At 43.9% G+C, this 13,576-nt stretch overlaps 1 protein-coding gene across 1 annotated transcript in view; it reads right to left on the bottom strand.

Annotated features, from left to right (window-relative positions):
• Positions 1–13,576, bottom strand: part of MYO9A (myosin IXA) — a gene marked incomplete at its 5' end in the record, with an annotated part of 145,301 nt that overhangs the window by 33,250 nt on the left and 98,475 nt on the right. The window contains 3 exons of the mRNA XM_084268004.1: positions 202–345; positions 4,911–4,986; positions 10,466–10,585. Of these exons, the coding sequence (XP_084124130.1) occupies positions 202–345; positions 4,911–4,986; positions 10,466–10,585 (340 nt within the window). The remainder of the gene's footprint in view (positions 1–201; positions 346–4,910; positions 4,987–10,465; positions 10,586–13,576) is intronic.

Here is a 13,576-nt window from a genome sequence, read left to right as displayed (position 1 = left end):
ATCATTACAACCCAATGATAAGAGTTAAATAAATCAGATGCGTAAAACACGCTGGGGTCGCTTTGACCCAACGATGAAATGTCTCCAACTCTACTTTGAAACCTTGGTATTTTTATCTTCTGGCTATTTACATTCCTCTAACCCCCCAGGCTGCTTGTCACGCTCCATGAATAAACCCCAATCCCCTCCTTTTGCACTGACATGAGGATTCCGTGGGCCCTCTCCAGCAGCTTGCTGTTGGTCGCGTTGACAAATATCCCATCTTTGTCTAGCAAGGCGCCGGGGCTGGCGAGTCTGCTGTGTCGCATTCCCATCCGGCTGTTCCAGCCAACCGCGTAGGCATCGCTGCAACACCAAACACAGCACAGTGTTAGTAAAGACATAAACCCCCTCAACTGGTCCTGTGACCAAGTAAAAAAAAAGATCATAAAAGAATCCGTTGGTAGAAAACAACACTGCTGTTTTATTCTTTTTATCATAAATCTGCTCCCATGGAATGACCTCGATACCAGACACCACATGAAGCGTCCAGCTAATTAAGCATCTCTTAAAAATCAAATATTCATAAAAGGATCAAAACTATCAGCAGAAGAATAACAGCTCCCAGTTCTCCCAACTGCAAGTCTTGGGTCTGCAGATATCCCAAGAAGCCAAAGGGTATGAGACTGTGACATCTGCCACCAGCCAGCCCTGCCATCATTAAGCCACAACTTTAGATGATGCTGGTCATCACATGACCCTTTGCAATACACTAATTACTTGCCACAAATGAAGGATACCAGTCCCAGAATCAGTCACTGGGACCTGAACACAAACCACTTGCCAAAATTTGGTCCTCTCTGCCATGGAGCTGAACTGCTTTGGCCTCCAGAAAGACTCACCTGGCTGCAAAAGGACTGAAGGCAATGGCAAGAGGAACCAAAATTCTCCTTTGGAGGAGGGGAAACTTGAGAAAACTTCATGTTAGGGCAAATAATTTGCAGAGTTGAAGAGCCTTTCTGTGGTATATCTGGGGTTATGCAATGCCTCTTCTCATGGGCTGCATGCAACTGGTTTGATGGTCAGGTTTTGGGTTTGGTTTTGTGGGATTTTTTAAATTTTAAATTCCCCATCAGCATTACAGAAACCATCACATGAAATAAATGTGAGCTAAGAAAGGATGTGGGGTTTGTGACCTCCCTCCAACCCCAGAGCTATCTCAGACAGAAGGAAAAGGAATAGGAGAACACTCAATGCAGCACTAATCTTCTGGTCATGAGGATGCTGAAGGACACAGTGGGTTAAATGTGGCCTCTGACACGGGTCACTACTGAGGTCTAGCAACAAGGCAGCCCTTTGCCTTTGAAGGAAGGGCAAAAATCAAGCGAAATTAAAACCCAAAGCACATGAAGTTGTTCATTCAGTTGGCTCAAAGTCTGGAGCCAGATCCTGGAGCAATGCGACACTGGAGTGCCCTGCCGCAGCACTTTCCCAATTCCTTCCCAGCCCCATTTAATCAGCATTTTGTCACGTATCACTACTAAAAGAAAGGATGAATCACAGCAAAGCAAAGCCCCGGCTGCGTGTTCCAGGACCCGCTTTTTTTAAGCGGCTTGTTCGATTCAAGGAAGGCCATGGAGCAGCTTAAATATCCAGGTGATCTCTCCTGTCCAGCTTCTTTCTTTTTACAACTAAGGCCCCATCCACTAACAACCTCCTATTTGCAGGAGGGGAAAAAAAATTCACCAGTTGATAGGTATCACTTTTGGGATCTACAACCCACCTTTAATCTTGGCAAACCTCAATGCACTCCAGGCTTGAAACTGGCTGTGGATATGTGGACTCTGAACAAGACTAGAAAAGAGAAAACCCTAGAAATTCCCATGTGGTTTTGGAAAAAAAAAGTATTAAAAATATAGAAAATGACAGCTCTGTGTATTATGGAGACTTCAGGATGAATACATGCATATGGTGGCCTACACAGCCTCTTTGGTACTTGGGAGGTCAATCATCTCATCAAGCCAACTGTTTCAAGACAGACTGATCAACACCTGTTTTCCTGCAGGCCACTCAGATATCACTCCACATAAAACAGTTTCATCAATGAACATAAACCAGCAAGAAAACAGACAGCCTGAGCCGTTCTGGTTAGCGCTGGTGTGGCTTTCATCACTCCATGGTCGCTAACGGCACTTCCAAGGCACACTGGCTTCCCGATGCTCCGCTGATTTCCCCCCCCACCCCGCCCCCCACCAGCATGTGCAAACCACCCATCCGCTTTCTTCTAAGATCAGAGGAGAGTGCTTGGCTCCCTAAACCCTCCGCAATGACTTCCTGTGTGATGTCATGCCTCAAATTTGCTTTTAGAAGCAAGCCCCGGGCTATCCTGTGGGTTGGATGTACAACGCATGCTTATCAGCGACCGCATGATCATGAGATGGCTTTGAAAGCAAATTCCTGTTTAATTTAGCTCTGTAAATCACTTGCCAGTCTATCTGCTGGAAAGCTGTTAAATTTCTTTTCTACATGTGCTACCTTCACCCCTGTATTTACCCCTTCTTGCTTGACAAGTGCAATTTAACTGCAACACCAACGTTTATCAAGTGCAATATGATTCTTCAAATCAAAACCATGACACTTCAGATCAAAACCATCCACCATGAAAGGTACTGAAATCACCTGCCAACTTGGAAAGTGCAGGCTGGATTTTAGGAGATCTTAGGAGAGAGCCGGTTTGTGCTTTCAGAAGAATAGATGATATCTGGGGACTCAGCACTGATGATGCTTAAGAGAAGCAAAGATCATGGACCATATTACTGAAGCACCACACCAGAAGGAACATAAGATATAGGACATCTTTCAAAGTCCATTTTTCTGCAAACCAGGAAATAAACCCTCTGTCCTGACCCTGTTGTAACAGTACAACTGCTGAGGATGATGGAAGACACAATAGTTGCTGCTCTTGATCTTGGCTGTTTAGGGCAACCCGTCCGTTATGCTGGCTTGGGTTAAGTCAAATAAATAGAGCTGACCACAGACTGAACTCCAGTAAATAAAAACATTGCCTGGGATAGAAAGGAGTTTCCAAGCCTTTACAACAGCCCCTTGGGGAGATAACTGACTATATTTTTGGCTAGGAAAATGCTGTCAGCGCCTGCTGCCGCGCTAACATGCCTCCACAGCTGGAGCTGCACAGCCAAGAAAAGCCTCATCCCACCTGACAGATGTTCTCCATGCACCAACACTGGACTGGGAGGCGTGCTAGAGAAACTGTGGAACTTCTCTTATCTACACGTGAAGATCTCCACAGGGACAAAGTTTCAGGTTACATCATGTTGAGGGAAACCTGCACAACCAGAGATGCCAGAAACAGCGAATGCCATCTCTGGAGACACCAGCCTTCTCTGCCTCACACATTACCAGGTATCTATCATCATCATTGTAACCCAATAGATTAAGAGATGTAGCAGCTATAACATTAGGAGGAAGAAAAGGAGAGCTGGGAAAGACTGATGTGAGGACAACCAGGGTGGCATCACCTTCCCACGACAGGGTGAGTGTGCTTGCACAAGCTGGATTTCTGCCAGGACTCAAGAAGTGGCACAGATTTATGAATTCAACCCAATGATTTAATGGAAACTACACCCCACCTGACCACTAAAAATAAGCCAACTTGTAACGATAGGAGACTATTCAGTTCTCCTCCAGCAGGGTGACACCACCACTCTCAAAGGGAAGATATTTGGGGCAAGAGGGATATTCTAGTCTTGATGGAACTCACATGGTGAACAAAACCAGACAACAAAAGCCACTTGTGTTCCCCTAGAAAAAAGAAAAAGGAATGTGTATCTAGTATCTGTCTTGGCCACTTGGTGTTAAAGCTAGTGAAAAATGAGCTTTATTAAGATATTTGGAGGATACTTTATTTTGTGTGGAAGGGAAGGCTGCTGAGATGCAAGAACCATTACAGGGGATCCAATGGACATGTTTCATGGGAAAGTTTCAGATTCCCCTGGACTTGTTCTGGACTTCTCGTGAAACTCAGAGCAGCCATGAAATTACACATGAATATCTGCAGCTCCATGCAATCATTTTAAGAGCTGAGAGTGCTCTGATCACATCCTTCCTCAGCACTCATGCACATCTGCTCACAGGGAAACAGAGAAGCATCTTTAGAGGTGATATATGGATGATCAGACTTTCTGAGGTCTACAGAGGGACAGCACAAGAGTAGTTGAACAAAAAGGAGGAGGATTAGTGCCCAGACATCTCTTTGAAATGAAGAAATTTTGCTTCACAGGCAACTTTATTCTGAAATGCAATTGGAAAAACTTTGCAGAAGAGCACAGATCTGCATCTCAAAGTGTAGACCTGACCTGCAAACAAAAAGGCCTCATTAAGTAGTTGCCTGAATGGCCAGAACCTTCTAGGAAGGTTTAAAAAATAAAAAATGTAAATAAACCTGTAAAACATGAACTTTTTTCAAGCTTATGTGCTTCTTTCCCTTAAAACCAAGCAAACATTTCATAAGGTACCATCTCAAGCCCTGTAACTTCCCAGGTCCTCCACACTCAGTGGCACCCAGAGCCACCATCACACCACTTGCATTGCACCCAAACACATCCTTTTTCCCTCTTCCTCTAGAAAAATCCTCACTTTGTTTTTATTTCCTTGATATTGGCACATCCACTAACTTCTTTTGCAACCTTTTAGCCACCATGTACAATCAATGGAGGAAAGTTGCTTTCCCTGCCTACCATTAAGTCAGGTAAAAGATTCTTAGATATAATCACACAGCAGAGAAAGAACAAAGAGAAGACAAAATTAAGAAGCAAGCAAGGAGAAACATTAATACAGCAGTTTATCACAACAGAGAGGCCTCTCCCAGCCCAGATTTCCTTGTTGTACCAACGTAAAAGCAGGAGACTTACCGCTGGGTCCTCTCGTTGATGGTATTGACTCCCTGGAGATCTGAGAGTGGTGTCCGCGGGCTCTTCCGAGTAATACCTAAGGTAGCACATGAAAAAAGATGTTTCTACCTGGATCTTCACCAACAGGCAATTAGCAGAGCCATAGCTTAGCGTTGACTACAGTGAGGAGGAGCATATACGTGTCATGGCACATGCTGGGCATACAAGGGTGCCAAGGATGCCGACATACCCATCATCTGCTAAGTTCTACCTCTCTGCCGCAGAGTCATCGCACTTATGAGCAACTTTGTTTGCTCAAGCCTACTAATTCCCCTCCCACACATTCACATTATATTAGGGACATGTTGTACCAGACAGTAAGCAAATGGGGTGAAGGAAGAGGTTGTCTTGATGAATGGGAAATGCTTATAATTTTTTTTTTTAATTTTCCTTATTTTATACAGATGCTCTTGCAATTCCAGAACAGTCTTTATGAAAGGGAAAAATCATCCCTGAAGACTGTACCTGAGACAAATGTCATTCTTCTCAGGGGAAGCCTCGTACAAACAGCAGTAAAGCTGACTATGACTGTGTTTTGTCAGGTGACTACAGTTGCTGGCCAAGAACATGCTGAGGTCGGGGCTGGGGGTCGGGACCCCAATCAGGCATGGCAACTGATTGGGGTCGGGGGAATCACCCACCTGTCTCCTCCATGTCCAAAACATTCCTAATCTCTCTGCTGCGCATGGGACATCCCAGCTGCTTGCAAGGGCAAAACACCCAGACATAAGTCAGGTGCTTGGAAAAAAGGTCATTTATTCACAGAATCACAGAACTAAAAGGTTGGAAAAGACCTTTAAGATCATCAACTCCAACTGTTCCCGTCCTAAGCTAAACCAGATCCCTGAGCACATCTACCCTTTTTTTAAATGCACACAGGGAAGGTAACTCAGCCCCTCCCTGGGCAGCCTGTGCCACAGCCCCACAGTTCTTTCCGGGAAGAACTTTTCCCTAACACCTGATCTGACCCTGCCCTGGGGCAGCTTGAGGCTGTTGCCCCTTGTCCCATCTCCTGTCCCCTGGCTGAAGAGACCATCGCCCACCTCTCTGCAACCTCCTGTCAGGTCAGTGGAGGTGGGGAGAAGGTCTCCCCTCAGCCTCCTCTTCTCCAGGCTGAACACCTCCAGCTCCCTCAGCTGCTCCTCCCAGGATTTACCCTCCAGCCCCTTCCCCAGCCTGATTGCCCTTCTCTGGACTTGCTCCAGGACCTCAATGTCCTTCTGATGGTGAGGAGCCCAGAACTGGACCCAGCACTCGAGGTGCAGCCTCCCCAGTGCCCAGTCCAGGGGCACAAACTCCTCCCTGGCCCTGCTGGCCATGCTGTGTCTGACACAAGCCAGGATGCCATTGGACTTCCTGGCCACCACTTCTGGCTCATGTTGGCAGTCACCCAACACCCCCAGGTCCTTCTCTGCCTGACAGCTCTCCAGCCGCTCTCCCCCAAGCCTTGCACACTGCTCCCCTTCCTACAGATGCATGGCCAAAGACACATATAGTGAGTAGTATATACTGCATGGGGTGACTTTTTTACCTATTGAACCTATGACAGGGGTATTTTTAGAGTAATTTATATTTGATAAATAGCCAAAGAAGTTCTCATGCACAGCAACAGAAGCTGATGTTTACAAGCTGTTACCTCACCCAAAGTGAAAATGTTTTGTAACCAAGTGTTTAGGAAGACAGAAACCAATTTTTGTAGACAACAAAATGCTTTTCAAGTCACTAAACTACAGATAAAGACCAAATAAGCTCAAATTTGACATGAAAACAGTTGAGCAATTTTTTAACTGTCTTGAAATCACTACCGTGAGACAGGAAACAGCGTAGCGCTCACCTGAACATGGGGAAAAACATGTATATTCCTTTACCTTGAGATTTCTGCAGTGGGAGAAAAAAATTATAAAGAAAAAACCTATCTCCAAAATCCCTTTCTAAAAAGAAATGAGTCTGTAAGAGAACAGGAAGAAGCAATAGCATATCCCTCCCTCCTCATGTTTATCATTTCCTTATTTAATACAGCCCAGATGCTGAACTGAAAGGTGTCCTAAGGATCGTTTGACTTTCAAGATGAACACAAAGCAACTCAGCAGAGATCTGAGCACGTCCTGCTGATCTGCCACTTCTCAGCAACTGAAACTTCTAAGCAGAAAAATTCCTGCCAAACCTCAATGAAGTGACATCCCTTTAACGGGCCATCTACTGTTCTCCTCTACCTGTTCAGGTGATGTAATGGCTTGTTGTAAAGCCTGAACACTGGGCAGGAGATGCCCGTGAAAGCTCATGGTCCATTTGGTTAAGTTATTGTATCTAAAGATGTCCAAACATCCCAAAAATACGAGGAAAAGAAAATCTGGGAATGTGTTGCCACAGGTTATCTTTGATCCTGCCTGTGCTCCAAGGCAGGAACAACTCATTCCTGCTGAGAATGGTTTTGCAATCTCCAACTGTGGACGTTTCTGGAAAGCACGGCAGATAATCTGAGTGCCTGCAGATCAAAACTCTCCTTCTAATCCCCTCTTTTGATATCTGAATTGTTTTTTGTTACGTTTCTCATCTTAGGGGTGTTTTTTTTACCCATTTGAAGACTGGAGTTTCTGTGCCAAAAGGAGCTTGTTTAGAGGGCAAAAACCCAACTGTAAAGGGGAGGAAAAAAAAAAGAATAATCAGGAAATTGCTTAAAAACTGCATTAGTATTTCCTGTGGCTAGTTTTTCACTAAGAAAGCACCTAACATCCATCCTCATCTTATTTTTATATAGTATTTATGCCTGAATACATCCTCATTAAGAGGATTATTGCCTTCTCCAACCTAAGGCATTTAATTAAAAATGGGTTTTTCACTGGTATTTCTCAGATTTCTGTTTTAGTTCATGCCCTTCTTTTGGCAGCAAGCTGTCCTTCTTTTTAACTCCACCCTCCACCAAAGAAATCCCTGTATGAAAAAGCCCAAACCACCACCTAACCCATCAAATCAGGTTGAAATTGTGAAGACCTGTTTGTCTCAAAATATTATGGTGTCCACAACTTGCATTCCTCGGGCAAAAGATTTCTACTTCAGGCTTCCAGATAGCAGCTGGATTAAAACCACAGTGTAATTCTGCCAGTTTAGCACCTTAAGCAACATTTTGATTAATATAAATTATGGTGCACAAGGGTGGTTAAAGAGGATTTATACAGAAAAAGAGAATGAGAAAAAAAAGATGATGATGATGAAAAGGAGAAGAAAAAGCGAAGAGACTTTTCTGTATTGTGGCATCATTTGTCTCCTAAAAGAAGAAATGCAGGCCACACAAATAGAAGTTGTTATATTGATGTAGCCCCTTTTCTGGCAAACAGAGTGGGGTATGTTTTAGACATGAAAGGCAAAAACGTTTTCGATTTAGGCCAATGAGTCACATGTGGCTTTGAGAATTGTGTATGGTGACTATAAGCTATTAAACTGTGCATTTTGATACGCTGCATGCAAGGAACAGGGGTGTGAGTGGAAACCACTTCCTCCCTTCACCCAACTCACATGCAGGCTGATTCATTTTACAATTCAGGAATAAAATTACTCTGCTTTTTCAAACACATGCTCGCAGTGTTTCAGAAAAACAGTCTGATTTGCCTAACAGGGCTTTGCCCCCATCGAGAAGAGCTTTGAATAATCCCAGTCTACTTCCTACTTATGAACATCCATCAGTGGAGCTTCGGGCTTGAACTCAAGAGATGTCTAAACCCAGTGGCCTTGCTCTTGTGGAAGACCATAAATCAATCAATAGACTCCAAAAGCACCTGTGAGGCGGATAAAGTTGTAAGGGAAGGGCTATCAGTTGGCTACATAAGCTGAATGCCAAATGACCTCAAGAGAATCTCAATAAACTCACCAAATCAATTAGTTTTTTTCTCTTTCTGTATAGCTAGAACTTACTGTGCAATTCAAGACAAGGAGTGACCTGTTTGTTCCCTCTCTCAAGGATGCCATGGATGAAACCTCATCTGACTTCTGAGCAAAGCCAAGTCCCCAGGGCCAACCTCAGCCTGAGCATTCTCAGCCCACAGGCTCACTAAATTCTGGTCCCAGAAATTACTCACGCTCCAAGCCTGGTTTATCCTGCCAAAGAAACCAAGCCCGGGGAAGCAGCTTGCAGGAGCACACCCCATGGGAAGACAACTGCTGCATGCTGAACATGAATGACCCGTTTGTCAGGTCAGACGGTCTCGGCCAATCCACAAACTATGGAAATGTTACTCTCAGATCGATGCTTCATTTTAACCTAAGAGAGACCAAACCATGTGGACTAGTCTATGATATACAAGGTTTTAAGGTGTTGAGCTTAAATTAAGGCTCCATTTCTCTTGAGTTGTAGGAATTTCCTTCCTAAACCTAACCAACTGCAAATTAACCCTTCTTCAAACTTCCCATATGGCTGAGGTTTAATTATTTAAAATTTAATTAACTTCAATTAGAGTTAAGCTACCGATGTTCACCTTCCTTTTCAACAGTCTCTTAGTAGTATCAGAAAGTTCAGACACTGCTTCAGAAAATCTAATGCTGTGTTTGTTGTAGTGCTTTGTATTTCCTTGTAGCACAAGCAGCAACGGTGGGAACTTGCAGGAAAAAATAATGTAGTCAGAATTATTAATTATGGTCTAAATTAAGGAAGCGTGGAAATCTGATACAGTCTTGAGCAGGAAAAGTGTATCTCTGAAGACTTAACATGCAACTACTGTACTTACCGTGCTCAGCTCTGCAGAAAAAAACCCCTTTTTTGCATTTACACCTAAGTTGCACAATGTTTAAGCTAACAACTCATGTGGAGGATTTGCCCCGGAAGAGTGAATACAGCAGCGCTCTTATGTATGACGTGAAGGAAGAGAATAATGGTAGAAAAATTATATATCTAAAGATATGAGCACCAAATATGTTTTTATAGCTATAAAATATAGTAGCACAGGCAAAAGTGTCCATATTATCATGCAGCATGAGCTTATTGTGTGACAGAGGAGTGAGGAGGAAGAAACGGAGACCAAGTGCATCTTTACCCAACTCATTCTGTAAAGCAACATAGCCGGATGCTTTACTTTTAAGTATGAGCCCTCAGAGAGTGTATTTTCACAAGCTAAAGTTATTTTCAAAGTCCAATGAAATCCAAATACAGTCAAATTCCAGCTGCATCAGCCACACACTTTGTATCAGGACTATTCCTACTGGACCTGCTGTGCTTTGAAGTGATCATCACACGTGTGCTAACAACAAGAAAACACATGAAAAATACCCCTGGCATCAGCATCCTGACTCAAAAGTCAGTGAATAAATGGGGAAAGTGCCAACAAAACGATGTGATAACTCAAGAGACGTGGGTTTGCATTTAATTTGACTCTTGAAATTTCCTGTTAGACTCAAAATTTCTATAATGCAGCTGGTTCAGGTGGGTGTCTTTTTTTTTTAACCCTTTCTATGCTGAATGCACATGGTTTCCATTTCTTGGTATGTGAACGTCGTATCAGAGGGAAAGGTGGATGGTGAAGCCTTACTGTACTTCTCCTCCTTGCATCTCTGCAGGATCTCTAAGCTCCTCTGATGAACTGGGTGATGAAGAAAGCTAAAACTATCCACACTTTTCAAAACCGCACATGGCACTGCATCATCATGCCCTTGGGAAGCAAAATAAAAACAACAACAACAAAACAGAGAGAAAAGAAAGATTATAAAAGCAGGAATTGAAGAGGGTAAAGAGCAAGCTCAAAGGACACAAGAGCTCAAGGGTTGCTCGACACAATTTAAACCTCGGTTTCCTCCAGACCCAGCACCATGACACAGGAGCGATGGGCTGGACCGTGTCCCAGCCCCACTTTCAACCCTTACTAGCCAGAGTATAATCACTTTATAATCAACCTGAGCTTATTTGGTCAAAAAATAGATGATTAGGTAAACCTTTACTTTTATTAAGTGCTTTTTAAAATCCTTTCCGTGCTTCTGCCAGGTGTTACCTGCAATTCCCTGTACAGATGCTCCCAGACATGGCCATCTCAGATTATCACCTTGCACCCTAGTGCCACACTTTGGTCAGATATTGGCAATTAAAAATAAAATTTGACATTATTTGTATTAAACACAGGCTCTGTATTCCTTGAGGGCAGAGCCTGCAGTTAAGTAGGATGGGTTTGAAGTCAAGAGTTGGAAGAAAACATGGCTGCGTGGCTAAGAGAACTTTTGGTGGGGGGGAAGGAGTGCAAACAGGCAGCACCTGTCCGTCATCATTTAGGAGGCCAAGTCAAGAGTCACCTCATGCTCCCGTTGAGGTGTGATGTCACCGAGGAGTTACCTTGTGTCAGTGTGTACAGAAGCATTTCCTACCAATGCATTACATCATCAGAAAGGAGCAATCTGAACTTGCCAGAGGAACACTGTCAAGGGCCGTCCTGCATTAAGACCACCTCAGACTCCTTCAAGGTTGTTATTTTGATTGCAATCTCCTTTATTTGGCAAATACAGGTTTGGGGTGAGGGGGGATTATTCTTTTGGAGGGTGGTGGTGATTATTTTTTTTAGCACCCAGTTCAGGAATAAATCAGCAGAAGTCAACGGGACTGTTTTTGAGATAGAATTATCGCGTAGGTCAGCCGCAATAGGCACTAACCTAAGGAGCAACCCTTGTTGGCTGAATGCAAATGTGCATTGAGGGAGGGCACAGCCCCTGGACCCTTCATCAGGAAAACCAGGATGAGAAAGCTGGGAGTCTCCACAGCCTGGTTTATATGAACAGCATAAGTTCTTCCATTGAGCTTTTGCTAACAAAGAATTCGGAGGTTTCTGTGTAATAAATTCATGTCGATGATACAGCAACAAAAGGTCAATCAGCCAAATTTCTACCCAAAAGGGCTCGATAGTGTTCCTTTAATCAAAGTTCATTAACAACTCTACTTCAGACCCATAGTTCTTTTGGATTATCTCAATCCTCCCTGATAAAATCAATACCAACAATAATAATGATACTAATATTGAAAAAGTCCACTCTCCAGCCAATTGCAGCTTGCCAGATCCTGATGTGTTTCATCTGAGGAGGACTGGCAGTGCTGTAAGAGGTACCCACCAAAACTGACTGTGACAATGCTTTGCTGCTCTTCTCCTCCGGGTTAACAAGGATAATTTGTACAGTTGCTAAAAAGCTGCACCATAAATATATTAGGAGCACAAAAAAAAGGACAGTACCCAAAGCCAGGAGGAAAAAACGGTGATGGAAGCATCCGTGGCAGCTGTTGGCACTGCTGGCATGGAGAAAATAACCAAAAGGATGATGGAACAGGAGAGCAAAGCAAAGTTTTGCAGAGCTGCTTAGACAGAAGGTGGAGGTTTTTAATTAAAACCCCTGTTGGGTATGGTAACTGTGGTTTGGACTGGCCTTCAGACAGGTAGAAGCAAGGGAGATCCATGTGGGGTTAAGATAAAAGAGTGGCAAGAGCCTCAAATAAGAAAGCAGGCTTCAGATGTTTTCCTACCCCTGCATGACGGATGGGAGCAGCAGCAGACGGAGCTCGGAAAGCAAGAAGGGGGCAACACAAAAATGATATACAAAGATGAAGCATACCCACTTGGATGAATGTATGCAGGTGAAGTTATTCTCAGCTAACTGACCTTAATTTTATCAAAAGCTCCACATCCATGGGCAGTAAGGCATTCAACTCAGGCTAATTAAAGGCTTGGTAAAAAAAACCTAAACCAACTTAAACCTACACTGTCATTGGTTGTCTGCTTTTGTCTATTGAGATGGGGTAATATTAGTGATTCTTTAATAATTCACAAATGCCTTCTGCCACAGGTGCACATCATCAATTTGGGGCTTTTGTTCTGGAGGTACCAGCAGCATCTGGTAGCAGACACTATGCTTGCTTTAGTAAGACAGATGGGATTTTGGAGGACAACTGAACGAGAGATGGGCATGAGGTCCTGCCATGAAAAGCATAAGGAAAACACTTACAGATCTCACAGAATCACAGAATTGTAGGGGTTGGAAGGGATCTCCAGAGCCCATCGGGTCCAATCCCCCTGCCAAAGCAGGGTCCCTAGGACAGGTCACACAGGTCGGCATCCAGATGGGTCTTGAGTATCTCCAAAGAAGGAGACTCCACACCCCCTGGGCAGCCTGTCCCTTTACTGTGAAAAAGTTCTTCTGTGTATTGGTGCGGAACTTCCTTTGCTCCAGCTTGAGGCCATTGCCCCTTGTCCTGTCCCCATAAGCCACTGAAAAGCAACTGGCTATTTCCCCTGCGTTCCACTCTTAAGATATTTATAAACATTAATAACATCCCTTCTCAACTTGCTAGGTGCTACTACTACCTGGGCAGAAATCATGCTAGGGCATGATGGGCACTCCTCCAAAGAGAGCAGAGGCACTTGACTGTCACTGGTCCCAGCTCTGTCATCATTTGGCAAGGCATGTTCTCCCAACAGATATTGCCTGAAAACATCCCGGACTCTATTTTATACCTATATATTGATATATATATATGTGTGTGTATATATATATGGAAGATAATGCACAAAGACAAGATTGAAAAGCGGAAAGCTAGTGAGCGAGGAGCTAAGCATGGCAGGCACGACTGAATGCCAGCAACACAGGAAGCAAAGCAGGGCTTGAAATTAGCT

Source organism: Gallinula chloropus (genome assembly GCF_964237585.1).
Source record: "Gallinula chloropus genome assembly, chromosome: 9".
NCBI classification, from domain to species: domain Eukaryota; kingdom Metazoa; phylum Chordata; class Aves; order Gruiformes; family Rallidae; genus Gallinula; species Gallinula chloropus.
This window is presented reverse-complemented; position numbering and strand designations above follow the sequence as displayed.